Genomic DNA, 27,308 nt, shown 5'->3' with positions numbered 1-27,308 from the left:
TAGAAACAGCTGAAAAAAACCTAGTAAGCTGGAGTATGGGTCAGAAAATCAGTTCAGACGGCGGCTGAGATAATCAGAGAGAGAAGGTGTAATGCAGGAGGAGCCTCAGAGACATCAGGGGATGCAGCGGGAAAGGGTAGTGCGGGTAGGGAGCCCCCGAAGGGGAGGGACGGTGGGCGGAACAGGAACAGTGGCTGAAGAGGTCGCAGGAATTTTCAGGAGCGATTTTGCCAATTACCAGCTCGACTTTATAAAGGATTACTGTCTTCTAGGTGGTGATAAATTGTGCCATTCCTAAAGGGTTGAAGTACAATCAAGCTACACAGACCTTCCACCAGTGGCGAGATGCTAGACAGGTGTATGGTCTCAACTTTGGCAGCAAAGAGGATGCCAATGTCTTTGCGAGTGCCATGATGCATGCCCTAGAAGTGCTGAATTCCCAGGAAGCAGGTAAGGTGCCTGCCTGCGGTTGACTTGTTCCCTTGAACTGACGTGCCGTGCATAAGTCAAAAGAAATATTTTCTGACCAACTTCTAAATCGCATATGTGTTTGAAGTTATTCTTGAATTTCTTGTTTGTACAGAAATGTGAACTTTTATTTGTTGATGTAAATATGTCGTCTAGACGCTAGTCGTATGAGATCGGTTCCTTAGTAATTTCCACGTGCTCTCGTTGGACGTTCCTTAGTTCTGTTCATCCTGCTCTAGAACCTCAACTTCTGTTGCAAGGATAGGAGGCCCAGGGAGAATTTGTAGGAGGTAGAAATTATGCACATTGGTCTTCATCTCAGATTTTAAGAAGATGCACATGGTTTCTGAAACATGCTTTTTAAGCCACTACTGAGGCCTTGAGCCTCAAGTAGGACTAGGTCTTCTTCATCCTTAGTAAATAAAAATTTGATTCTAAACGTTGTTTCAAGATTTTAGGAGTGCCCTCAGGTGGTACGAGCTAGGAATTGCATCTCCCTGACACTGCGCGGTGGTTAGACAGCTATGTGGAAATAATTCACTTAAAAAAAACAACAACCCAAAACCCAGGATTTAAGACTTACATGTGTCAGAGAAGAACTCTGTTTTTGTTTTGTTTTGTTTGAAAAATAGAAAAGTACACCAATGTATTGTTATCTCTGGGGAGATAGATTTTATAATCAGAAAATAAATGTTATATATAAAATAATACAAATATGATTACTCTTGCCTTTGCTGTGTATTTAGTAGTGACCCATATGATATAAATATCCTGTAAACAAAATTTATAATTTTGAGAGGAATGACTTACGTAGTCGGATTAAGATTTGATATTTTGTTGAAGGTATAGAATTTTAAAACCTTTTACAGATACATTAAATTTTATTTATCCCTCCTCTCATTGCAAAAAAGGGTTGAAACACCTAGCCCATGTGTTAGTTTATTTCAACTGTGAATTTCAGCTCAAGAAGGCATTTTGGAATCTTGCTGGAAGCCACAGTATTATGCCTGTAGATGGTTTCTATTAGATCTCCTTTGAGGGAATTAATATCTCTATAAATAATTTGTACATAGCTCTCATATCTTATCTATTTTGAGAAAATTATTGGAACTTCTGGTTTTTCAGTAAGTCCAGAAAATAGCATAGGAAAGTCTCCATGTATACAGTCTTGTATGTAGATTATTTAAGTCACTGTACTTACTTAGCAGGCGTCAGTATTTTATTGGCATTCTGTTGTAGGTGTCAAATTGCTTTTCTGTCACCATAATTTTATCATAGGAAAGAAACAAGAATTGTGGTTCTTAATATCTTATTAGTGGGTCAACTACGTAATAAAATAATCGAAGGACCTAAGTTTAGACAGTATATGTATGACAATCATACTTGGCTTTCCCATGTTTGGAACAAACTAGCATTTTAATTTCTAAACCTTCAAAAGAGAATTTACTGATAGTAGGAGCTAAACGTTACTAATTTAAAGTGGTTAAAAAATTATCGTCATTCATCTAGTCATCAGGGTTTTTTTTTAACCAAATGGAAAGGATTGTTTTCATCAGTGTGTAGTCATACAGTTTGCTTTCAAAATGCTAATTAATGTGTTTTTCCCCCTTTTGATCTTGATATTTTGAAATTAATGAGTCTTAATATGGAGAGACTCAAGTTACGTTCTCTGCAATTTCCGCATTATAGACAGTTTGGCAAGTGGGAAAATCACCCGTCATCTCACTAGCTGCACAAGCATTTTGGAAAGGCTAAAAAATTCAGTAGGTTCTTCTTAGATGGTTTTGAAACTGTCTTCTCTGTCACAGTCTCAGCCGGTAATAGCAGGGGCTGAGGGGGGAGAGGACGGGGGAAGAGGTTGGTCCATCGTTGTCATCTCCTTGCATCACGGTACGAGTCATTGGCAGAGAGGCTTTGGGGCCTATAGCTCTTCCATCAGTGAAAACAAAGCATGTAACATGGTTGGTGTTTTTCACAGTCTGATTTATGTAGAAAGTGACTTTTCATAAATTACTGCAGTTAAACACTAATTTCTGATTTTTGATGCTGTTAATTGGTTTGGAAGCAGAGGCATGGCAGGAGGTAGTTGCTAAGAATCAGAAGTGTCCCTGGGGAAGGACTTAATTTTTCTGTAAACCTCCACCAAAGCAGGATAGGTGTGTACCCTACCCCGGGTTTATGTTCAGGCCCCCTCCCACCCACCTAAACAAACATGCCCAATAATGTCGCCTCTCACCTCCAACATCTTTCCCTCCCACAGCTGTTGCTTTGGGTTCGCAGCCAGTTTCTTGCTAAAACCATCCATTGTTTTTCTGCCAAAACCAAGTTGAAAAAGGTTAACCTACGCGTCTCCTCCCTAAACAAACAGTGTACCCAATAAATCTGTGATCAGAAGCAAATGCCCTCATGAAGATAAAGCAACCACAGATAGTAGGTTTTCCTACTTCTTCAATGTTTCGTCACTTTTTAAAACCATGTTCTCATATTGAATACTTCTGTTTATTGTTAATGTCAGTATTATCCATTGAATATTGGTTAATTCTTTTTCGTGATCTTCAGACTTTTTAAAGTCATAGACACCTGTATTCAAAAAAATTTCCCCCCCAGAAGTTCAGTGCGTAAACAGACACCCCCCCAAAAAAAGAAAAAAAAAGAAAAAAGGAGCTTCTCTAGTTAATGTGGGGGGTTGGGAGACCATAGCCACTGAGGCACGTCCATGGTTCTCCAGAGCTGGATTTGAAAACTACTAACCTATTTTTTTAACCAAAACCAATAATTACACAATTCTCTCTTCCCCCTCCCTTGCTTCCTAAGTTCTCTAAATCCTCAAACAAATTTTTTTAAATTAAAAGAAAAAATAGCTTCCTTTGGGACTTGGCATGCTGACCTTTGCAAGGTGTTCTATATGTGTTTAATATTTCCAGTTCTAAGGAAAAGGGTGGGTGGCAGGAGTGTTTTCCTTTATTTTGCTTTAACTTGGTGTGCAATTATCTAATATACTGGAAAGTACAGGAGGTGCTAAATACAGTGAGTTATATTTGGAATTTAAGAAACAAAAATCACATGTTGTAACATTTTTGAAACAGAGTTTGAAATAGCGCTGCTTCCTTTTATATCAAATGCTGCAGTGTATCTGTTTCCGTTTGTCTAATGGAAATGGGCTCGATTTTAAACAAATTCATTCAAAACGCGTTATTCAGACTATTTTGGATTTCTATATTATTTATCAAGTACATGTATAGCAATTTTGCAGATAATAGTTATGGATTATATAAAATATAAAGTCAGTCCTTGTGATTGATAGAGGTAAATTTGCACAGTGACTCATTTTGAAAAGGTTTAAGTCATTTGAAAATAGGAAATTTTTTTTTTAATTCATTTTTTAAAGGGAAAATCATAGGCATAGCCAGTAAGATTCTACTGCTCGTGTTCTACTCAACCAACATTAAGCATACCTTTATCATATACCTTTATAAGAGGGAAACCTTAATATTTTGCCATTGGTAAAACTGCTTCTGCTAGATTAAAAAAAATACCTACTGAAAATGAAACATACTCAAAGGTAGCCTCATGTTTGAAATTTTCTTAAGGTTTTATAAAAAAATATAAATATTGAGATTCCATTCATTTTTTCTTACTGATAATTCAGCCTGAATTGCCTTCTAATGCGAGCATTTGTTTAAATTTCATCTCAGCATTTTAAAAATCTTTTTGAAATTAATTAAATTTTAAGAAATCTCACAAAGTTTCTCTAGAAATCCCTCTTGTTCGTAGTGACCCTTTTGTTTTCCAGATTGCCAGTGTTCATGAGAGCTGTATTAAGGTTACATCAACACACCCATCAGCCGTGTTTTGGTGGAGACACTGCCCTAGGCATGGGAGTCATACTGACATGATAAGGCCTTTCCTTGCTCTCCAGCCGGAACTGCTGGAAACGAGGTCCACTAACTGAGAACATAGTTTGTGAAATGCTGTGAAGGGCCTTTGGAATACTCAAGAAAGTTCCAGGGTTGAGGAAGTTTCTGAAGAGGAGACGATTGACCCGTGGGCTGGGCCTTAAGGATGAGTAGCCTCGGGAACACGCTGGGTGGGCTTGGAGCCCGAGAGCGCCGGGCGGTGGGGAAGCGACAGATGGGCCGCGCAGGGGCCCGTGGGCATGAGAACGTCGGGGCGAGGGGACCCCGGGAGATAGGACTGGGAAGGTGGGCAAGGCCCTCGCGTTCTTGCCGAGGAGCGCGCATGGCACAGCCGTGGAAGGCGCTAGATTAATCGGGGTGCAGCAGTCAGGTTTGTGATGGGTCGGAACGTGGGCACCAGCGTGGAGATCAGTTAGGACCCCGCGGTGATAATACCGGCCAGGAGGATGAAGCCTGAAATGACACAGTTTGAAGAGGGAGACATGACAGACCTACTCAGGGCCCACTGTGCCCGCCGGGCCGCTGTTCTGGCCTCCGACTCACGCTCTCGTCTGGTCATCAGAGCAGCTCGGAGGCAGGAATAACCTGTCTCCGAGTACCTGCCGTGTGCCAGGTCCTAAAAGGGCACATGTATTACCTGTGTTTTAGACATGTGATCGGGGCTCACGGAAGGACCCTGGAGTTGCCCTAAGGCCCACAGCTAGACAGTGGCGTAACTGGCATCTGTACCCAGGTCTGGTTTTACAATTTACTCTTATTTCCATAGCTCGGTGAGATGTCATGGCCAGGCCCGGAAGGTGGCAGTGAGGTGCGTCATTTTGGGCCCCTGGTGAAGGTGGGAGGTGGAGAGGAAGAGAGTGGGCGTATTGGGCGGATATAACGAAACTGATTCTAGACACAGCCCATTTGGGTACTTTATTAGTACTTTCCATTGATTTATTTTTTTGTTAGTCCCCACCTGAGGATATTTTCTCCCATTGGTTTTTAGAGAGAGTGGAAGAGAGAGACGGAGGGAGGGAGGAGAGAGAGAGAAACATCGATGTGAGAGAGAGACGTCAATCGGTTGCCTCCCTCACGCACCCTGACCGGGCTGGGGATCGAACCTGCAACCCAGGTACATGCCCTTGACCAGGAATCGAACCCACAACCCTTCGGTGTGCGGCCTGGGGAAAGAACTTGCCTTCACTTGGATTTCTGCACTCTGAGAACTGGCGGCGGACCAGACCGCTGTCTCGCTTTTTAAAGAGTTTTGTTTTTTTTTTTCCTGGAAGCTTGTGGGATCCCAGCTTCACAGTCCATTAAAAACTTGGGATAAAGATTTTCTGGGTTATTTCTTGACATTATACTGAATTTGGCTGTACGGGAACCTCCGCTTCCCTGTCTACATAAAAGTGATGTTTTAGCAAGACATTTGTATTTTCCTAACTTTTGTTTAAATATTTCTGGCCGTGGATGTTTCTCCTGCCCCTTCATTATAAATTATACAGAGTCATTAATTCCCATATTTAGTCTCTCCATTTGCATTATTTAGGTGGATTGATACATGTAAAAGTACTTTGTATACAGCTAGCACATAATAGACTTTTAATGAGTTTTGTTTAAGTTGAATCAATTCTGTAAAACTCCAATTTAGTTTTAAAAAATGTATTAGTTACCTCCTGTGTACCAAGCACTGTGCTTACTTGAAGCCTAGTGAGGTGACAGCTGACTCTAAATAGATAACACGAAGTAATAATTTAGCAACCACACAATAAGTTGGAAAGACCTTAGGCTCCACCAGTTGATTTTGGGGTTTCATAATGTGTTTCCTTCTGTACTCTTGCTGGTATTGAGGTTTCTTTTTTTCTCCCCCTGTTTTTTGTTTTTTATATAACAGTGAATTGCTGTTACTTTTGTATCTTTTATTTTCAGAGGATGAGTAAGTAAAAAACTAAGATTTGGCATGGAAAATATCTAATGAAGAAAGTGGAACAATACAGGCCTACAGATTGAACTAAAATACTAAAAATATCACTTAAAATATGGCAATAAGTATTTTGCGCATGGTGTTCCTGAAGAAGAAGTACTTTTTTATTGAGTAACATTTATTGGGTCTTACGAGTGGGAACATGACACTCCTGACTTAAAGTTTCTATGATTTTTATATGTTTGGCAACTTAGATGATGGCCTTTTTCCATTTTCTTTGAATATACTGATGTTTCATCTAAACAACATCCCATCATGTTTGAATTGGCGTACCAAATTTACAGCCTACTAACTGTGAGGGTATATTTTTTTAAAGAGTAGTAAAATAAAATACATATTTTTGGAGACATAATTACATTTCTGAGGCTGAAGTTAATGATGCTTAAGTTTATAGAAGAAATTTATTTTTATGTTCTTGCTGATAGCCCACACCAGTAACTTTACTTACATGTAATTTTATTTAGTAAACTCCTTGTGAAGTAAACCAACCCAGTTTAATTTTTTATGTGTTCAACAGAACTATTTTTTTAAACGATTTCACTATAAAATGTTACGGTACTTTGAATTTCACCCAGTAAGCCGGGACGTTGTTGTTCTAGGCAGAAGTTGCTTCTCGGCTGGCCGGCTGCGTTGTCGTGAGTTGCTGCGCGGAGGACGGGCGGGGCCACGGGGCTTCCCGTGGAGGAGCCGACCGCTGTCCCCGTTTAACCAGGACAGCCCTGCTTTTCCACGGGCCGCCCTGAAAGGCTGTGCGTTCAGAGTCGTGACCTCGCCGGGCCTCTGCTTTTCATTCCTCCTGAAAAACAGCCTGGTGGCGGGGCCTGCGCTGCCTCCCAGGCGAGCTCCCGGGTCCTTGCCTGCACTCGGGTCACGCCGTGTTATCTGGAGTCACTTCCTTCGTTGTTCACATTCAGTTCTCTCGTCCGAAACTAGAGCCAGTCAGCGCTCCGCCTGACAGGGACTCTGATTTCCAGCACAGCATTTTGCTTTTCAAGTGAGAATAAGTCTTGTCTGTCTGATTGTGCGTTTTATGGAAATCAGGGCAGAACAGAAAAGCGTAAAGAAGAAAGTAAAATTACCTACAGTCCCACCGCCCAGAGGTAATTCCTTGTAATCTTTTCCATAATGGAAGAGGGACAGGCGTTGAGATATTTTTCAGCTTTGTGTTGTGATCACGTTGGAGATGAAGGACACAGCACAACACTTGTTTTTCCGGAACAGCTTTGTTGAGCTTTATGTCACACGCGTGCGGTTGACTCATTCAGAGTGTCCAATTCAGTGGTTTTCAGTGCACCCACGGGGTTGTGAGATTATCACCGCAATCAGTTTTTGAACGTTTCCCTCATGCCAGAAAGAAACCCTGGGCCCTTAAGCCATTGTCAGCCCCCTCACCCTTATTTGCTCCCCGTTCCCCCATGCCTCTCAGCCCCCGGCCGCCACTCATTTACTTTCTGTCTCTACCAGAAGGTAAACCTAAGGACTCAGGATGGATACACACACACACACACACATATATTTATACATATATATGGTATAAGTATTCTTATGTATACATTTATCTTCTCCATCCATCTGTTGGACACTCAGGTTATTTCCATATCTAGACTATTGTGAATGATGCTGCAGTGAGCATGGGAGTGCAGATACCCCTTTGAGGTTCTGTTTTCATTTCCTTTGGATATACAGCCAGAAGTGGGATTGCTAGATCATATGGTAGTTCTATTTTTATTTTTTTGAGGCACCTCCGTACTGTTTTTCTCGGTGACCGTACCAGTTTACATGCCTATAATACCTATTTATTTTATTTTATTTTTTTGAACGCAGGCAACCATACTCCTGCAGTGTCTTCCTCTAGTCTAGATACCTTAGAACAAACACATTCGCTTTCATTCCCTCTCCAGAAAGCGTATAGTAGAACTTTGCAACCACGAGGGCAATACCTGGGGGCCTTGCTGACGTCAGAAGTGTGAGCGTTGCTAATTCGGATGCTGATGCTGTGCACTGAACAGACCAGCTTTCCAGAGGACAGATCAAATTGTAACCAGCTTTGAGCAAACATCGCCTCGTTTGGTCCTCAGGAAAAATGCTGAGATGGGTACTATCCCCATTGCAAATTGCCTTGGGACCGACTGCTAATAGTGGAAACCTCTGATGTCCGCAGCATGAATGCTGAGGGCCTACTCGGGTAATTATGGGTGGCAATAAAGCAGAGGGATGCTGATCACATCCGAACAGCCTGTCACTTTCTGCTGCTAATATGTCACCCAAGTTTCTGCATGTCCCTGCTCATACAAAACGCTTCATGGTAAAGAGTGTTAAAAGGCAGGGGCAGGAGCCTGAGAAATGGGGAAATAGCAGTTTTGCAGACTGCGTTGGAGATAAATGAGCAGCCACGATACTATTTATTATAAGGCGAGAGAAGCTGATAGCAATGGCCATTTTCTTAAGTCTAAATAAATGTTGCTTATTTATACACGAACTTCCTCAGTTCATGCTTTTCTTTAGGGCCCATCCTAATGTATCTCTGTCCTAAGCCTATTTTATAATAGGGCTAACTTAAAGGGAAATGCTCTTTCCTGGGTGAAATGTGAGATACACGGAGTATCGATGCGAGTACGAAAACCAGTTATGCTGTGTCATCACCTTGCTGGATTGACTCAGTCTGGCCAGGGAATGTTCTTTCCCTGGCTGAGTGAAAAAAAGAGTTAAGAGCATCAATATGAAGCAGGAAACGCTGTTAGCAGTATGCATGTGACGGAATGAATAATTTAGTATCTTTGGGAAATGCAAACTGCAGTAGAATTCAAGCAACCAAATCAGAATTGAGATCAGTATGTTTCTCTTGTGATGGTAAGAAGTAAAAGTCAGTAGAAAGACGGTGCTTAAAGATACCAGGTGCCCAAGAATGGTGCACGATTGTTTAAACTGTGGCAAGACTGGGAGCTTTTGGTTAAAAGTGTTTTGTCTCACGCAGTAGTAATGGTTTACCTGCATTGCATTGTGGCAGTTGTCAGATGACTTTTTGCCAAAATGATTGGCGATGGACCGTGGTCGCTTCTTTGCTGTCAGAGACGAGATGATTTCTCAGGTTTTTCTTGTAAGTTTTTATATTTGCCCCCTGTTCCCCACCTCCCATTGAATGTGAATGAAAGGAACTGAAGGGTAAAACCTGAAGACTAGGCATGCTTATTTAATAAAGGCTTTGTAGAAGAAGCCTTTTACAAACAGGTTTTTAAACTTAAGATATGATTATTGAAAAATTTCTAAATTGTTTATCTCCTTTGGAATATCTAATTAGCTCGGTAGCCTGTGGTCTTTTTTATGTCATTACTATAAATATTGTGCATGCGACTTTAATAATAGGTTGGGTGGTTGGCAGTACTTAGCAAAGGGGGCAGTTATCAGTTTCGTTTGCCTGAAAATATCTGCTGAATGTAATATGTTTAAAACTAGATTTATACTTCATTGGGCTATATTAAATCTAATTTTAAATGTGATTAAAAAATCTTGAGTTTTAAGATTGATTACCATTGTCAGATGTGCATTTTTTAAATATAAATTGGTTTGGTTCAGATTTTGTGCAAACTTAGCATAAATTGTAGTATTTGAAGAATACAGCTTTAGAGGAAATCTAAAATACTGTCTTGTTTGCTTTTATATGTAGTCTTTTTTAAGTCGATACATTTCTAACCTGTTTATTGTTTCTGGTTAGTACCAGTGGAAAAAGAAAATCTTTCCCATGCCGAAAAGGTTTTCTTCAGGATTTTATAGAAAATTATTGATGTAAAGTTTTTTTTTTTTTATTGGATTTTGAATTTTAATTGCTTGATGTAAAGTTTTGAATGTCAATAATATAATACTAAAAAAATCTAATGTTTTTTCCACCCCAATTTTGAGTGTCACTTTGATTTTATATAAGCCCTTTCCTTTTTCGTAAATTATTACCTCTTCTTATTGAGTTTTGTCTCATAGAGTTTATTGATGCTTAAGGTAAATTTTAATGTGGACATCCTAAGTATTAAATGGCTATTTGATATGGCCACACATTTTAATAAGATAATTTGTCCAATATGTGTACAGATACAGTAATTGAAGAAAAAAGGAACCATAAAATGTGGCTTGGTGAAACAATGAATAGTTTTGATGTTTTTCAAAGTGGAAACCAAATAAAGATATTTTATACATCAGTGGATATAAAGCACTTTACTTGCTGTAGGCTGTTTAAAATGGCTTTGGTCTTTTCCAACTAATAGAAATGAGTATTTCTCACAATAAGTTTAAGCATTTCCCCTAAATTTTTTTTTCAGCTGCAAATTCTCCTAAATGAGCAATACTAACAGAGGGTAGATATCGTGAAATTAACTCTAATGGCCATAGATCTTGACTTCCTGTCCTGCAGCTTTTTTTTTACTTTTAAAAATATAATTGTAATACATAAATCGATTGCAGTGATTGTATAACTCAGGAAATAATTAAGCTAGAAAAGTGCATCATTTGAACTGTGGCTTCCAGGGTCTTTCCACAAATAAGATTACACCTAACTTTTTTTATAAAGCGAATGTTAAAGAGGATACGTTTTTATTAAATTACAGAGCTTCCAGAATGAGGATCTAGATAGGACGTATGTATAAGTACATTTCGAACCTTTCAAAGCACCTTTTAGCTTATGTCAAGTTCTTCAGATGGTCCCCTTGTCCTTTGGAGCTTCTAACACCAAGGTGTCTGTTGCAGCCCAGAGCAAGGTTACTGCTACCCAGGACAGCACTAATTTGCGATGTATTTTCTGTGGTAAGCAACATTATGTTTGTTTCCATTACCTTTTCAAGCTGTGGTACATACTAATTGCACATTTCCATAACTTTTGTTTCCTTAGGCCATAGTCTGGTTTGTGGTATTTGGGATATACACAGCAAGCTACCGTTTTATGTTGTGATATTTGTCGTGGTTCATGTAGGCGATTTGGTCAGCTTTTGAGTTGGCGTCTCAGTGTGAGGATTTAGTTAGAATTAGGATCTTAAAACTAATCCCTGTTTTCAACATGAACGAGAGCGGTTTTTTGTTTCTTCCTTTTTGTTTCTAACTATTTTGTTTGCGAACAATCTTTTAATTTGGAATTTAAGGGGGAAAATTACATCCATCTTACTATGATTTGGGGAGTGTAAATGTGCCTTATTGGAAGGGAGCTTTTGCTTAACTTGCATTAATTTGTAGGCGTGCACGTGGCCAGGCACACGTAGGCTCTTCCTTGCTTTGATAGGTTGACTTCTGATCAACAGCCTCCTTTATTCAGTAGTTTAGGTGTCTGTGGTTTAGGAGTGAATTTAGGCTTATTGAGTGTTTTCTTTCACGCTCATATACTACACAAGTGTGCACATGTAGGTATTGTTTGTGTAGACAACAGATCTGTCGCTTAGCCACCCCAGATGCCGGTTAATCCGCTAGGGCATACACTTATCCTGACACGAGGCTGTATCTACACACACACCCTTGTCGGACTTCTTTTATCATCATTTGATTCCAAAACTTTCTGTTTTGAAAACCCAAGTTCAGAAAGTAACTTTCAAATCTTAAGAGCCTTTTAAAAAAAACCTCATATATACTTTTTTTTTTGACTCCTATATACCTGGCCAGATTTTTAAATGACAGATAAAATTATAAAATGATATACTGCTAAAATTTTATATAAACAGTTCAGCTGTGTATAAGTACTTTATCCACATGACTCAGTTTTTGATATGATTCTTCAGGATTACTGGCATTGCTGCTTTTTTTTTTTTTTTACCTATAAAGAGAATTGTTTTAAAATTTATGGACTTGCTGGTTTAGGCAAAGAAGCACGCGTTATACATTTCCAAAAATGAAAATTCTAGTGTATTTCTTGTTATATCTAATGATTACTCCAGGTGACACAGTTACACAGTTCGGCTCTTTATAGATTCCCCCCTCTCCTCCCCAGAATCCACAGTTAATCATTGCAGATTAAGTGTTTCATGAGTAACTTTTAATTCTGAATTTTCTGCCTCCTTTTGGAGGTCCTTCCAGGCCCTCGTTTGAACTAGCCGTGAATGATTATTCGTATTTGTGTTTTTAGGACTCTTTAGTCTTTTTGAAAACCTACTTCATGTTCTATACTTAGTACTGAATATGTTGAGTCCCACCTGCAGAATAATAGTACATTGTACGCAGTTGCAGAGAAGAGATTGATTTAGCTTAACTTTCCAAGTTGTAAAATTACGTGTTAAAAAGCAAATTTCCCCCATGATTATCTTGAATTGTACAAACAATAATTACCACATTGCTGAGTTTAAACTTGATTGTATTGTGTATAATAACACCTATTTGTCTTTTGGTCCTGTGTTTTTAAATAGTCTGGGGCTAAGTGTGAAACGATATTTGTGAAAATTAAAATGTTATAGTAAGTGAAATGTGCTTTGGCCAAAACTCAATATTGAAGTCAAGACCGAATTGCCGTTCACTCCTGGTTTAGAGAGAGATTCTCTTCTACCTTCCATCACTTACAAGACACATTTTCTTTATTAGAAATGGTAGTTCACACATTTTGAATTCTAGCCAGGACAAAGTAAGGTCCACCATTGATTGTTTTTGGCTGTGCCAATAAAACCGAGAAAACTAACCCAACTAGCCCTCAAATAGCTATTCTTTATGATAACATAGTAGGAACAAAGCAGATTTACTTGTTTCTTCTCTGTTTTCGGAAAGAGAACTGTTAACCACCACATGATGCTCATAAAATGTTGATATTTTGCCCAGTGGTGTTGCCACCTTGCATTCGGTGGGAGCACAGATGCTCCTAGAGGAGAACGACCTATATGAAGGAAGCGAGTTATATTCCAGAAAATACGGCCGCAGCTGGCAGCCCTGCCCAGCCTTAGGTGCTGCGTCACGTTGTGTGTGGTGCCTTTGGTATAACTCGCCCGTTGTCTGACCCAGTGAAGGCTTGACAAGCAGAAAGGTGACCGCGGGCCTGTCGTTCAGAGTCCCCAGGACCCATCGTGTACTCTCTGTTTAACGCGCACCCATTTCAGGGTGCTCGTTTTTGTGACTCGACAACATTGACGAAAAAGCAGACACAACCACCAGATTAGATACAGATGTGGGGCGACGCCAAGGGGACCGCTTCTCCTCCCCTGCCCCCCATTTAAGGAAAGTCTGTGGAAGGACAAATAGGCCATTGTCACAAAGAACCGCGTAGAAAGAATTTTAAGAGTTGTCCTTGGATTAAACTCCCCCCCCCCCCCATTTAAAAAGGACCTTCCATGAAGTTTTTATTTGTTTCTCAGCTGCGTTAATAAACTGTAGCAAATTATTTTTATAATTAATGATATGAACCAGGAAATAAAACTTCTTTTAAAAAAAGTTTCGAGTAAACTTTTAACTTAAAAAAAAAGTTTCTATGAATTGTTCAAAGGTATTTTTTCTCATTGAGATTCTTTTGTGAGTTGCATCAACTTTGGTTAGTTTTTTTGGAAAAAAACCCGTTTAATAAAGCCAATGGAGTCTTTCTCTTGAATTTATATATTGGAGTTAAAACTTGCAGCGATAGCCTTTAATTGGCGAGTTGAGCCTGTTAATATCGTGGAAGATACAGCGCCTGCCCTGCCCTGTCCTCGGCCCAGTAGCGTGTCCCCTTCATCTTGAGCTGGACGCCAAGAAGTGTAACCTCCCGACACCCAGCCATTTAATTATTTCAGCAGCTTGAGTTTTACTTAAATACATAAACAGCATTTCATAGAAGTAGTTAAACCAAAGTAGCCTTGTGAGTTGCCCATTTAACCTCTCTAGATAAATAGAACTTTGGATATATAAAATATTTCCCCCAAATAATTTCTGTTTTCTCAGTTACCCTCCTACCTTCTTCTGCCAAAAAAGACAAGATGTCTTTTTCCTGTAGAGTGTTAAACATTAGTGTATGGCTTAGCACGACTGTATTTTTTCCAGTTGTGCTAATTTTCTAAAGAAGGCAAGAATTCTAGTCTGTTCACTAGCCACGTGATAGGTTTTCAGTTATGCAAACATTTAAGCGTGTATTTAATTTTAATTTTAAAAACTTTCTGATTTTTTTGTTGTTACTGATTACGTAGGATTAATACATTTTTATATTTCCTTTATATGGTTCTCAAAATAGCAGACACTTAGGAAATCTAATGAAATATATCACCGCAGTTGTCATCTAATTTGTCTTTAGAGGACAAATTAAATGATTAATGTAAAAATGTGTAAAGAGATGAGGGAAAAATTAGTAGGTAAGTTCAGATAAATTATTTGGTTTTTTTTACACTTGGGATCAACCAGTTCTATATCGACATTTGAATGAATCTAATTTTTCGGGTTGCGAAGTCTACTCCACTAGTATAAAATACTTTGTGCTGTTACTTTCGTGGGTTAGAAGAACTTCCTTTAGAAGCAGTTATTTATTGACCATTTTTTTTACTAGTGGTCTGTGAAATACTTTTAAAATATGTGCTAGGGGCATTTGCTGGCACTAGGATTCACAGATATGTACAGCACATCATTACTCACATATTTCTCTCCAAGAGAGGAAGGTAACTATTTATTTTCTTGTCTCCTGGATTAGATTTCAAAACTGTTCTCTTGTAACCCTCTCTCATTTTATGATACATTCAGTTTTTATATCCAGTGACATTAAAATGTCCTATAATTTAGTGGCATTCTTCATCAGATGCTAACAATAGGTCTGCCTTTTGTAATGATATGTGGGATGGATGGTCTTTAGTTTCTCACGACAGGACCATGTTGATTTGAATGCAGGGTTTGGTTTTGTTTTATACCTTAGGTGAAAAGTTAAGGTTACCTCTGTTACATTAAAAATTCAGATAAGTGGCTTAATTATATATTAAGTTTAGCAAATGTTATTTTGTTTTTGTTTTTTTGTTTTGTTTTGTTTTTTTTACCAGTGCTCAATGCCAGGCCATTAAATAAGAATGGCAGCTTAAACTGAGCAACCTTGATAAATGCATTAGCATATATCAGTCTAGTAATAAGGTTCTCATGCTCTCTCTCTCCTGTTTTTCATTTCCAGTGTTCTATTTAGGTGAGTTTTTGAATTCTGATTTTTCATTTAAGTTCTCCCTCTCCACTTCATGAATAAACACCCCTAAGAGAATGTCTCATTGTCTTAGAAAATGTCAAGCTTAGGTGCCCATCCAGGTGCCCATCGAACACTTGTACCCAAGCTCTTCATATGTAAATGTTCATTTTTCCTTTATTGTGGACGTTTTCCATTCGTTTCGAGTAAGGCTTTGGAGATGACGACAGTATTATGTTGCAGTCTTTCATTTGCTGTTGTGTTATGTAAAGCTTATCTTTTATTTTGCTAAACAAAAAGAAGATACATTTGTAAATATGTGATGGTTTTATGTTATTCTTATGGTTTTGTCTCTGGCCAGCTAAATATCAAGATAATGTTTATCTATAATGTTTTCCTCCCTTTTTAGGGCCAACATTGCCTAGACAAAATTCACAGCTACCTGCCCAAGTTCAAAATGGACCATCACAAGAAGAATTGGAAATTCAAAGAAGGTAAATTTGCCAGTTATTTATTGTTTATGCTTTTTCATTCTACTGTGGAAGACCAAACTATGAACATCCTAATATTGAAAATAGATTATGTCTCATTAGTCATTTGAAAGTCAGAACTTTTATTGTTATATTATTAAGTTTTGGAATCACCATTAAGAAATGAACAGACTCTTGTTATGCTGGACAAAAGATGTTAATAAAATTTCGTATCTGCTTAATGGTAAAAAATCATACTCATGTAAGTTTAAGTATTTTAAATAGCATAAAAATGTCATTATACTTCAAGGAGTCTTATTTTTATAGATTAATTTGTGATGATTATGGCTTTCACGTGACTAACTTAACTAGAAAGTTGAAATAGTGCCGGCCATTTATATAAGGCCTTGATCTTGAGATACTACCATTGGGTGTAGTAATGGAATACAAAATCGTTCTGTTTATGACCAAACTGCTGATTGAGTGAGATCAATAACATTACCTTCATTATTTTAGTGCAGTTTATAAATATACTTGAAATTATAATATAGACTCATTTAGGTGTAGTTTTCCTGAATTGGCAGAACCTCAGAATGATAAGCTAGTTTGTAACAGAATAGTTTTTAAAATTCAGATATGGTTGACAACCAGAACTGAGCTAGTCAAACCAGGTGTCCCGTTTTTAAACAAATGAAAACTTTTTAGAGGTGTTTTAGACCTATCACTATTAGGCCACCCGTTCTGGAGAGTTGGAAACTGTTGCGTGGATGGATTTTTCCAGCTGAGAAGCGTTTGCTCCACGACAAGCCAGCATTTCTTCTTGAGACCTTTGATTTGGACCTTATATGTGAACCATTCTTCACATTCTCTGTGTTGTCTTTAATACACGTGTCCTGTTTCCTTTACAAATGAGATTCAAAGGAGTCTCTTGCCGTGGTTCTGTGTTTGCTGCTCTGGTGTAAAACTGCTTATCTCTTGAGGAAGGCCCTCCGGGATCTTCCAAATGATTTTTTATTTTTTTGCCATAGCCTTTATATTCAGGTAGATTTCTCCTGAAATAGCCTCCAAATTTGGTGAAAATCTATCTCTTTTGAGTGAGGCTGTAATGACCAGATTTTATAAATAAAATTCAGTTTCTGTAAAAATAAGGAAAGCTTAAAAGATGTAATAATTTCAGTTCCATATTGAGAGTTTTAAACACAGCAGAATAATTCTGAGTTAGAAACTGTAATGATATTGTACACACACATATAGAGACACATAGCTACGTACACACCCACACACCAGGATGTAATTAATAAAAAGAATGATCATGGTAATATTAGGACTAACCCATTTACAGAAAACTAGGAGGAACCAGGAGAAAACCCAGAACTTATTACATAATTTCGGTTAATACGCAGTGGGCAAGCAAGTAATCCGAGACAGTTGCTAGAGGCAGGACAATGCAGAATAGAAACAGACACCATCTAAGGGACTGCTGGCTTGTTACGGGTCACAGATGGGTGATTCACTGCACAAAGGGTTGCCAAGAACTTGCAGCATGCAATTTCAGTTGGAAATGAGGATTGAGTGAATTTTTAGTAGTTGCTATGAAAACTCCATGCCTCTTAGATATTTTTTCTCCAATCAAAGTGCTCATCTGGACTACGGGTTTTTCTGTCTGTGTGTAAGTAGATACTTCAGGGCTTGAAGAGTGGGGATGTTGTTTATGTTACTTACTTGTTTAGTGGAAGACTTTAACTTAGTCATTTTGAAGGGTGAAATCCAAATTTCTGAAGAAGTGGTATGAATTTTAAAATTATTTTCTGTCCATAGTCATGCACAGACTCTCCTTCCTTTTAGGCAGACCTTCCAAACCCATTTCTTTCTCAATATTAATGCCATCTCTATTCCTTCCCTCTCTACCCATTTGCCTTTTAATCTCATAAAATTTGCTTTGTGTCTCCACAAAGCTGCTGGACATGCTGCTTCGCTTCCAGCTTAAATTTTCTACCTTCCTTTCTATACTGTAGTGTCTCCCCTTTCTGCTAGTTCTTTTGTGTACCTCTTTTTTTTTTTTTTTTTTTTTATGAGGTTTTGCACTTAGCTATCTTTTTCATTCTGTACACAGTATACCCTTTGAAAAATTAATGATTTGGTTGGATGTTGTAGTTTTCTCTCGGCCCTTTTATGCTGATGGCTTCCAAATCTATAGCTCCCACTGTGACCATGCGCATGAGGTCCAGGCCCCTGTTTCCAGCTAAATGCAGTAGAGTCATGGATCCTTTTGAGAATTGGGTTGAAGCAGTGGACTGCTGCCCTCTTGTATCCAGCTCCCAACCTTTCAGATATCTGTGTGTGTGTGCACACACAGGCGTGCATTTACAGGCAAACCTGCGTATAGTTTCAGAAGGTCGCAGACCCCCTAACTTCCAACGTGCATCTTCAGTGAGAATTCCTGTGTGGAGCTCATCCACTTGGGGGTCCTGCTGACACCTCAACTCTTGTGATTTCATCCTTAAGGCACATTTCTTCTTCTCTTTCCTATTTTTCTCAAATTTTCAGCTTAGAAAGTTTGCTAGTATCTTTACTCACAGTTTCTAGCTATACCTTATTTTTTTTCTCTAATAGCTTTCTCCAATATTTATTCTCTTATGTACTGTGATCGTTTTCTAGGTGAATTTTCTGTCTTTCACCAAGATCCTTTTCAGCTATTCCTACTTCATTGCAGCCAGGTTAATTTTCTAAAAACTTTTTTTGCACACAGCAAAGAATATCTTAAACAGTACAAGAGGGTCTAAAACGGACAGGTAATCTGCTACATGACCGCGCTCTTCCCCTCATTTTAATCCCCAGAATGAGTGAAGCACTTTTAAGCATTTTTTACTTTTAGTATTTAGGATGACTTCCTGATAGCAATAACTGATATGTTTATGTTTTTCTAATTTTTGATTAATCAAGTTATAGACAGTAGCTATTGACTCTCCCCAATGAAAAATGAAGGTTTCTTCCCTTCCCTTGCCAATTCTACGGGGTTATTATTTTTAGGGCCTCTGCTGGTTTCTTTTTCAGATTGAATCTGTGTCTTAACTTCAGACAGTATCTCTAACTCCTCACTCTGTAAGGGAAACACAGCAGTTCAGCACACTTTCCTGTCCCTTTTCTTCTGCTCTGTCACCTGGTTTTGGCAGATGAACCGTTTCTCTATTTTCAGTGTTACCCTTGGACATTTGCAGTCTTTCTATAACTGTCATTAAACTTAAAAAATTTTAATTAAAAAAATATTTATTTACATTCACTGTTATTTTGTAGTAGTTTCAGGCGTACAGCAGAGTGGGTAGCCAATCATATACTCTACAAAGTGTTTCCGGCACCCACCTGGCACCATACGTAGTTATTACAGTATTAACGACTATATTTCCTTGCTGTACTTTGCACACCGGCATTAATCTTTGTCTTCATGTCTGTAGATGATCTCACCCCTCGCCCCTGAATCCTTTTAAACCTTCACATTAACCATGATAGTCTGTTTCCACAAAGATGCGACTAGATGCAATTTTTAGTGTTTTGGATTTTTATCCCATTTATGTAGCTTAATATTTAGTGGTCTTTTTCCATTTGATGACTTATCTACACCTCTTAAAATTTTTAAAAATTTCTTTCACCATTTCCTTCTCTGATTTCTCTGTTCCCTGTTCAGGGGAACTCCTACTGGTCAGATGCGGGACCTCCTGCATTATTTCCTTAGGATACTCTTCTCTTTTGTGCCTTTTTTGGTTCTGTATTCTTGGTGATATCTTTAACCATATATTCTAGAGTAGTACTATCCAATAGAAATATAATATGAGCCGCATACGTAACTTAAAGTTTTCTAGTAGCCATATTAGCAAAAGTAAAAAGAAATAGGTGAAATTAATTTTAACAGCCTATTTTATTTAACCCAACATATACAAAAATACTATCATTTCAACATGAAAGAAGTATAAAAATGTTAAGATATTTTACATTCTATTTTTCATACTGAATCTTCAAAATTTGATATATGTTTTACACTTAGAGTACATTTCAGCTCGGACTAGCCATGTTACAAGTGCTTAAGAGCCCGTCTTAACCACTCATGGCCACCTAACTGGACAGCACAGTAATAGACCTTCTGTTGAAATTTAATTTTAATCTCTAGCAGCCTTTTTTTGGGGTAATGACTTCTTTTTTCATAATAGCTTATTCTAAATTCATAATTGTATTATCAGTCTCTCGTTTTGTTCCTTTGCTTGAATTATCTTATAGAGCTGTATTATTTGTCTTTTATTGGTTTTCCTGAAATACCTGGTAATCTTCAGTGGTCCATTTATTTCTTAAAAAAAAAAAAAATTAGGTTGGCTGCTCTCAGCACCTGCCTTGGGTTTCTTCTTCCTTCGTGGAGTTTTGTTTCCAGTGGGCAGCGTTCCTCTCTGACCGAGGGGGGGGTCTGGAAGTGGGCAGTGGGGCCCGGAGGCCTCAGGGCTTCTGAGGGGTGTTTCTGGGGGGAAAATAAAATAAGCAAACAAAACGTACGTCACCTGATACATTTGACCACACTGAGAGGGGTTACATTTCTGATGGAGGGTTTGGGGTGAACTCGGGATCGAGAGTTAGTAAAAGAAGCAGATGTATAAAAAAATAAAATCAGTAATTTTTAACACCAGAGTAAGAAAAAAATTGTTCTAAAAGGTATGTATGGTCAGCCATGAGTAATGCCAGTGGGTATTGTTGATGTACCCAGAGTGTTGCTATGATTGTATCGGGGGTTTAGTGGATGTAGGAATTAAATCATGTGTTAGTAGGAAGTCAGTAGATAACACCTAAGTGTGAAAAACTAAGACGCATTCTAAACAAATTACTGTATTTAGAAACATGAGATAAATACCAAAGTGTTGAAAGCAGTTGCTTCTGGGGAGCAAAAGCAGAAGTGGTGAGGGTGGGGAACAGGGTTACTGTTTCGTTACAGTATGATTTGTAATATGATTTGACTTTTCAAGCGGTATGTGTCTTTTATAAGTTAAATTTTTTATATTTTTAATGAGAGTGAAATTGAGTTGATCAAATGAGTGTTTACCTTAGATGTTAAATCTTTCTAGTCTAATACCTTTGCAGTAGTAACATGATAATAGTACAGTTTAGTTTTCTGTTCGTATGTGTATCGTTTCTGATATCCGTTTTTGATTCCTACGTGTTAATATTTGGCTTCCTTGGCCTGGCCGACTGTGATGAGAAAACACATTCTGAGAAACATGAGTCAGTCCTATGTTAGTCTCAACATAGAACTTAATGTAGTTAATGCCTATAAATAGCTTACAAATCACCACGACTACCTGAAAGTTATAAAAGGGGAGTAATAATCTCAGCATCGAAACAGGGAGTCGGAGCAATGAAAGTGTACAGGTCTCAGTTTAGCCTTCAGAGGCAGGATGGACCGAAAGTTGACCGCCTCCTCTCGTAAGTATTGTCCCTGGTCTCAGGAGCTTTCTAATATGAAACTTAATTATGTTTAGTTTTATCCATTTTCATTTGTTTATCAATAGAGATGTGAAATGCCCACATTGTATGACCAAAACATATTTATTCAGTTTTATTTTCTGAGAAATGTCAGAAAATTTCTTACTTAATTGTGGGTCTTTTTTTTTCCGCATTTAGGAAACTTTTACCAAGCTGTTCCTTTGACCAGCCATTGCATTTTCTAAAATGATAATGTTTCACTTGTACAGTGAAGATTTGGTGTCATGTTTTAGGAAGGAAATTAAAATTGAGAAATTTTTTTCATTGATTAAAATAATCCTTGGTCAATTAAAGTGGTATGTTCAGTTATTTGGAAAATCCATTTATCTGCATGCTTTATTAATGAAAAATACAGAATAAAGTGAGACATCAGTATAATGTGCAGAGGCAGCCAGCCAAAAATGATCCTACTAAGAGAAATTGTTTTCATTATATCAGCCTGATAAGTCACCTCTATTCTAAGTAGCCTTTCTTCACGTGGGGAGAGATGCCAATTGCATGCCCTACGTCACTTTATATTTGAATCAGAAATGAGGTTCACGTAAGGTCATTGAGAAAGAAATAAGTTTTTCACGAGTAGCCACAGCTGCATACTTTAAAATATATATATTTTTAATTTCAGGCAACTTCAAGAACAGCAGCGACAGAAGGACCTGGAGCGGGAAAGGCTGGAGAGAGAAAGGATGGAAAGGGAGAGATTGGAGAGGGAGAGGTCAGAGAGGGAAAGGCTGGAGAGGGAGCGCCTAGAACAAGAGCAGCTGGAGAGAGAGAGACAAGAGCGGGAGCGGGAGCGGCAGGACCGCCTGGAGCGGGAAAGACAAGAGCGGGAGAGACTGGAGAGACTGGACCGCGAAAGACAAGAGAGAGAGCGCCAGGAACAGTTAGAGAGGGAACAGCTGGAATGGGAACGCGAGCGGAGAATATCCAACACTGGTAAGACGTTTACACGCTGTTCCGTGTTCTTGGAATCTGAGCTTGGGTGATACTTGGTGCAGTCGTATATTAGAATGTTTCACACTTGAGATGCTTGGGATTAAGCGGTACGATTGGAAATGGAAAAGTACACAGCAGTCGCTACTTTCACATTTTCTTTTTATTTCTCTCTGTATTGCTTTTATTGCTTGGAGACTTAGAGAAAGCCCTTGGAAATTTTTATTCTGGCATTCCAATTCGTCCAACTCCCTGTAAATTGGCTATAAAGTATAAGTGTTTTTATGAAATTTTTTATATGGGAGGAACTTGGACTATATTTCCCTTTTGAGGCTCCTTAAATCGTCTTGAATATTTTAGTGCCATTCAGCAAGATCGTATCCCCAAGCTTTTGAAGGAAGAATTAAAAACAGTAGGTGAAAGATATCCTAAAAACTGACTACTTATTTCAGTATATTTTTTAGTATTGTGAAAATTACTAAGTGATGGAATATATTGAGAGAGACCCACAGGTTAAGTAAGATACGACTGAAAGTTTGAAGTCTTTTTACATTCGTTAAAATTAACATTTATTATAGGACTTAATAATTAGTTTTTATTCCATATGGCCTATATGAGAAGTCTCAGTGTGGGTTGGTTCAGTATTGGCTGATCGGTTTGTTGTTTGAAGTAATTATTTGCCTTGACCTGCCTAATTATTTTCTGGGGTTATAGCCAACAGAACAAAACTTTCCCACAAATAAGCATTGACTAGGGGGTTCCCAGCCCTTTGTAATAAACATTTGCCAGTTTGGCTATTTGCTGTTTTTAAAAAACAGCCGAGCTTCTTATTCTGTTTGTGGTCCTTATTTGTATAATCTTAATGTCCTTTTGGTGGACTAAGTAAGGAAAATTAAGACGAGAAGTGCTGTGTTTTTCTTGTAAAGGATAAGCTAATCAGTTTAATTATCAGCCTACTCATTAGATAGAAAAGAAAACTTATTTCACCCTCTTCGAGATCTCAGAAGCGTTCATGAGTGAAATCCTCGGGTGGGCATCGGTTACGTGCACACGTGCCTGATTCTCTGTACTAACTGTAGTCTACTTTTATACATTTTGTCTGAATGCTGGTTTGGTGGCTTTACTAGCTCCCTTTTTCTCTCCTTTTTTATCCTGTCTCTCGCTGCCGCTTTCCGCTCTGTCCAGCGCCACCTTCCGACAGCTCCCCGTATAGCGCCTCACTTCCCGACTATGCCAGTTGCCAGCCTCCTCCAGCACCTCCTCCATCCCACGCTAAAGTCATCTCAGCTGCGGTGTCAGAGGCCACTCCTGATTATGCCGTAGTGACCGCTCTGCCACCTCCTTCCACCCCCCCCACACCACCACTTCGACACTCCGCCACCCGTTTCGCGACCTCCCTGGGGTCGGCCTTCCACCCCGTGCTCCCCCACTGCGCCGCGGCCCCCCGGCCTCTGAGCAAAACCTCCCGGCCCTCCTCCCCCGTGAGCGCACCCCCCTCTCAGCCTGCGGCCGCCAGGCCCTGTGCCTGGTCCGCTTCCAACTTCTCGCCCCTGCCTCCGTCTCCTCCAGTAATGATTAGCAGCCCCCCGGGCAAAGCTGCCGGCCCCAGGCCTGTCCTCCCTGTTTGTGTCTCTTCTCCTGTGCCCCCAATGCCTCCGTCGCCAACAGCACCCAACGGGCTGCTGGACTCTGTCACATACCCGGTGTCCCCACCGCCTACCTCAGGGCCAGCGCCGCCTCCGCCGCCTCCCCTCGCGCCACCATCACGCTGCGGACCTCCAGCCTCTCCTCCTCCGAGCGCCCCTCTCGCCTCAACTCCCTCATCCAAGCCTAGTGTTCTCCCTTCTCCCTCTGCAGCTGCCCCCGCCTCTGCGGAGACTCCTCTAAACTCTGTGCTGGGAGACTCCTCTGCTTCTGAGCCAGGCTTGCAGGCAGCCTCTCAGCCGGCCGAGACTCCAGCCCCACCGGGTAAGGCTTCCGTCCCCCCGACAGCTGATCGCCCGAAAATATTACCTGTCAGCAGCCCGGATCGCCTAGGAGAGCGGGGAGGGCAGTGTTTTCATAGCGGGACATCTGTATGCCATAGTGCCGTATTTTTTTTAATTTACAGAATTAAAGTGGTCCTAGTGTTCTGTTGGATTAATTGCATTTGGAGGATCAGTATGAGGAATTTACGGATTGAACTAGATTTTGGTATCCTCGGCAGCATCGTAATTGGAGGTGTTTTCCAGTGTTTAATGGCCTCCTTCATACATTTCTTTTCCATTTCACTGAGAAAACATTACATGACACACTTTATCTACACAATAGATATGCGATCTAACTTGTTTTCCTTTCACTTCTGGAAAATTTAGAGATCTCTTTAGTGCCCAGCTGTAGTCATCACATACGTCATCCTAGAGGGTCTCCTCTGCCCAGTTCCAGTCTCGGACCCTGTTTCGTTTGGGCCTGCCTTTCCTCTGTTGGGCTTCCCGATTGCACTTCCAGGGGTGGTGTCCCCCCTCACCCCTGAGGAGCAGCCTGACTTTGCAGGCGGCAGAGGAGAGGATGGCAGGCCCGGTGTCTGCCCCAAAGGCCTCCATGGTCCAGAATGACAAGAAGAGCTGGCTGGAGGGATAGTTGAGAGGGGGCATGTTCTACAGCTGTGCTCCCCTCCCACCACCTCGCGTGGACCTTGCTGCCACGGTCACAGGGAGAGGAAGACGCAGTCTCCCGAGTGTGGGTTATTTCTAAGTACAGAAGGACCTGGCTCTGGAAGGAAGGAAGATGATGTTAGCAAACCTCCCGCCCCTTTTAAAATAGGATTTAGCAGGAATTACAGAAAAGGCAAGTCTGGATTTCAACACACCTTTAAAAAAAAAAATCTCAGTTCTCAGGATAAAGTAGTAAGTCCCGTTACTGCTGTGCATATAGTTTTCTTGTTGATGTCTCAGATTTGCATAAACATCTTGAGTCAGAATTCCAGTTCAGCATCACCGCAACAGTACAGCGGCGCCTCGGTTTTCGAACGTGATCCGTTCCGGAAGCCCGTGCTGGTTCTGAAACATTCGAAAACCGAGGGATCCAGGGATCCACAGCCGGGCCTCAGGATCTTGCGGAAGCCGTGTCGCGTGTTCGACCTCCGAGGCGTGTTCGAGAACCGAAGCATTTCCGTCTGGGTTTACGGCGTTTGTAACCAGAAATGTTCGTCCACGGAGACGTTCGAAAACCAAGGCACCACTGTAGTACCAGGCTGGAGAGGCGCGATTAGCCTGACTGGGTCCGACAGCCCCCGGCTGCATCCTTAGAGCTCTGACAACCTGGAAGGTCGACAGCCCAACACTCTAGACTCTTCTGGAAGCAGCTTATGTTTTCAGCTTGTGTAGCTGCTCAAAGGTAGCAGTTTCAAAAGATGTACCTCCCAGTGTGCAAATAGCATTTTATTTGTCCTAAACCACCCCTTTCAAGCCTGAAGGAAGGGAGCAGCTACTCGGTCAGTTTCCTGCTGTTGAGATCTTGTTCATTTTCTTTGTGATTTTAGGAGTTGGACATTTTTTCCTTACGCCCTGTCTTTTAGGCTAAAAAAGACACCTCCGTACTTCAACCTCTGTGTCATTTAATGATTTCTGGTAGTTATTTTTGAGGTTTTACTTTGTACTAGTAGATTCAGTAACTTCAGTGATTCTCTGTTCTCGTTGCACATTGGAATTCGATGTGGAATAATTTGAGATGTTGATGCCTGGGACCCACCATCCTTCATGCTCTCAGTCCCGCCACTTTGGCTGTCTATGAACAAGTAAATCTAGGCCTTCGCTAGTGTAGGATTTGTTGTCTCAACGCTTAAGGTTTACACAGATTATTTGGGGTCTGTACTAACTGCCATCAGATACACTGGTTTGTTTTTTTTTAAGGCTGCCGTCTCTTCCAAATTTTATAAGCATTTATTTTGTTTATTTGCTAAATCCCCATGAACAACAAAGAAATTCTTATTAGATGATCTATTTTGTAGTTCTGTTAATAAAACTCTTAACTTTAGTAGTTATACACAGTTTGGCTTTACATTTTAGTATCTTTTTAATACTGACCTAGACTTTGAACGTAATAATAAATTGAACTCATAAATATGTAACAACTGGTTGAGTCACCAATGTAATTTCGCATGACATCCTACCTGCTGTTCCGCCTGAGGTACTGTTGTTCAGCTCCCTTGCTGACGGTCTCGTTTTACGTTTCTTTCTCTCAGGCATTGTCTTGGGACCACCTGCACCTCCACCCCCTCCGCTCCCGCCAGGCCCTGCCCAGGCCTCAGGGGCACTTCCTCTTCCCCCAGGACCCCCGCCCCCGCCCCCTCCCCCTCCATCCTCAGGGCCTCCCCCTCCCCCTCCTCCACCCCCCCTTCCTAACCAGGTACCCCCTCCTCCCCCACCTCCTGCTCCTCCCCTCCCTGCACCTGGATTTTTTGCGGGATCCATGCCAGAAGACAATCGCCCCTTAACTGGACTGGCAGCTGCAATTGCTGGAGCAAAACTTAGGAAAGTGTCACGGGTAAATGCGTTTCCAAATTACTGTATTTATTATGTATATCTCATTCTTTCTCAGTACCTCAAATACTGACTCTGTTGTGCTCTAATTTTATGGATTCTATGTTGTTAATAATGTCATTGACTTCTAAAAATTGGAAATTTGAATTTATGGAAAAGTTGCAAGAATAATACACCTTCTGTGATCCCATCACCCAGACTCACCAGTAACATTTTACTACATTTCTTTTATTCTTTTTCCTCTGTGTGTGTTTTCTTTTACATAAACACACACATACATGCACACATTTCTTTTTGTCTGAATTGAGAGTAATCGGAGATACCAGGCCCCGATTTCCCTAAGTACTTCTTTGTGTGTTTTATAAGAACAAGGACATTCGCCTACATAACCACAGTGTAATTATCAAAATCAGGAAATTTTATCCGTAGAACACTGTGATCTACAAATCTATT

The 27,308-nt window shown here is 40.0% G+C and overlaps 1 protein-coding gene across 16 annotated transcripts in view; it reads left to right on the top strand.

The window, feature by feature from the left end:
* Positions 1–27,308, top strand: part of ENAH (ENAH actin regulator) — a 168,902-nt gene that overhangs the window by 126,658 nt on the left and 14,936 nt on the right. For 6 of the 16 annotated variants that reach the window (XM_081124240.1, XM_081124244.1, XM_081124246.1 and 3 more), the window contains 5 exons: positions 273–450; positions 15,828–15,912; positions 22,028–22,338; positions 24,193–24,303; positions 26,558–26,859. In XM_081124240.1, the coding sequence (XP_080980366.1) occupies positions 273–450; positions 15,828–15,912; positions 22,028–22,338; positions 24,193–24,303; positions 26,558–26,859 (987 nt within the window). Of the gene's footprint in view, positions 1–272; positions 451–15,827; positions 15,913–22,027; positions 22,339–23,520; positions 24,304–26,557; positions 26,860–27,308 lie in introns of all 16 variants that reach the window. The other 10 variants (XM_081124248.1, XM_081124239.1, XM_081124247.1 and 7 more) reach the window with 4 other exon arrangements.

This window comes from Miniopterus schreibersii, assembly GCF_964146895.1.
Source record: "Miniopterus schreibersii genome assembly, chromosome: 21".
Lineage (NCBI taxonomy): Eukaryota > Metazoa > Chordata > Mammalia > Chiroptera > Miniopteridae > Miniopterus > Miniopterus schreibersii.
The sequence above is the reverse complement of the archived record's forward strand: the minus strand, read 5'-3'. Positions and strand labels throughout refer to the sequence as shown.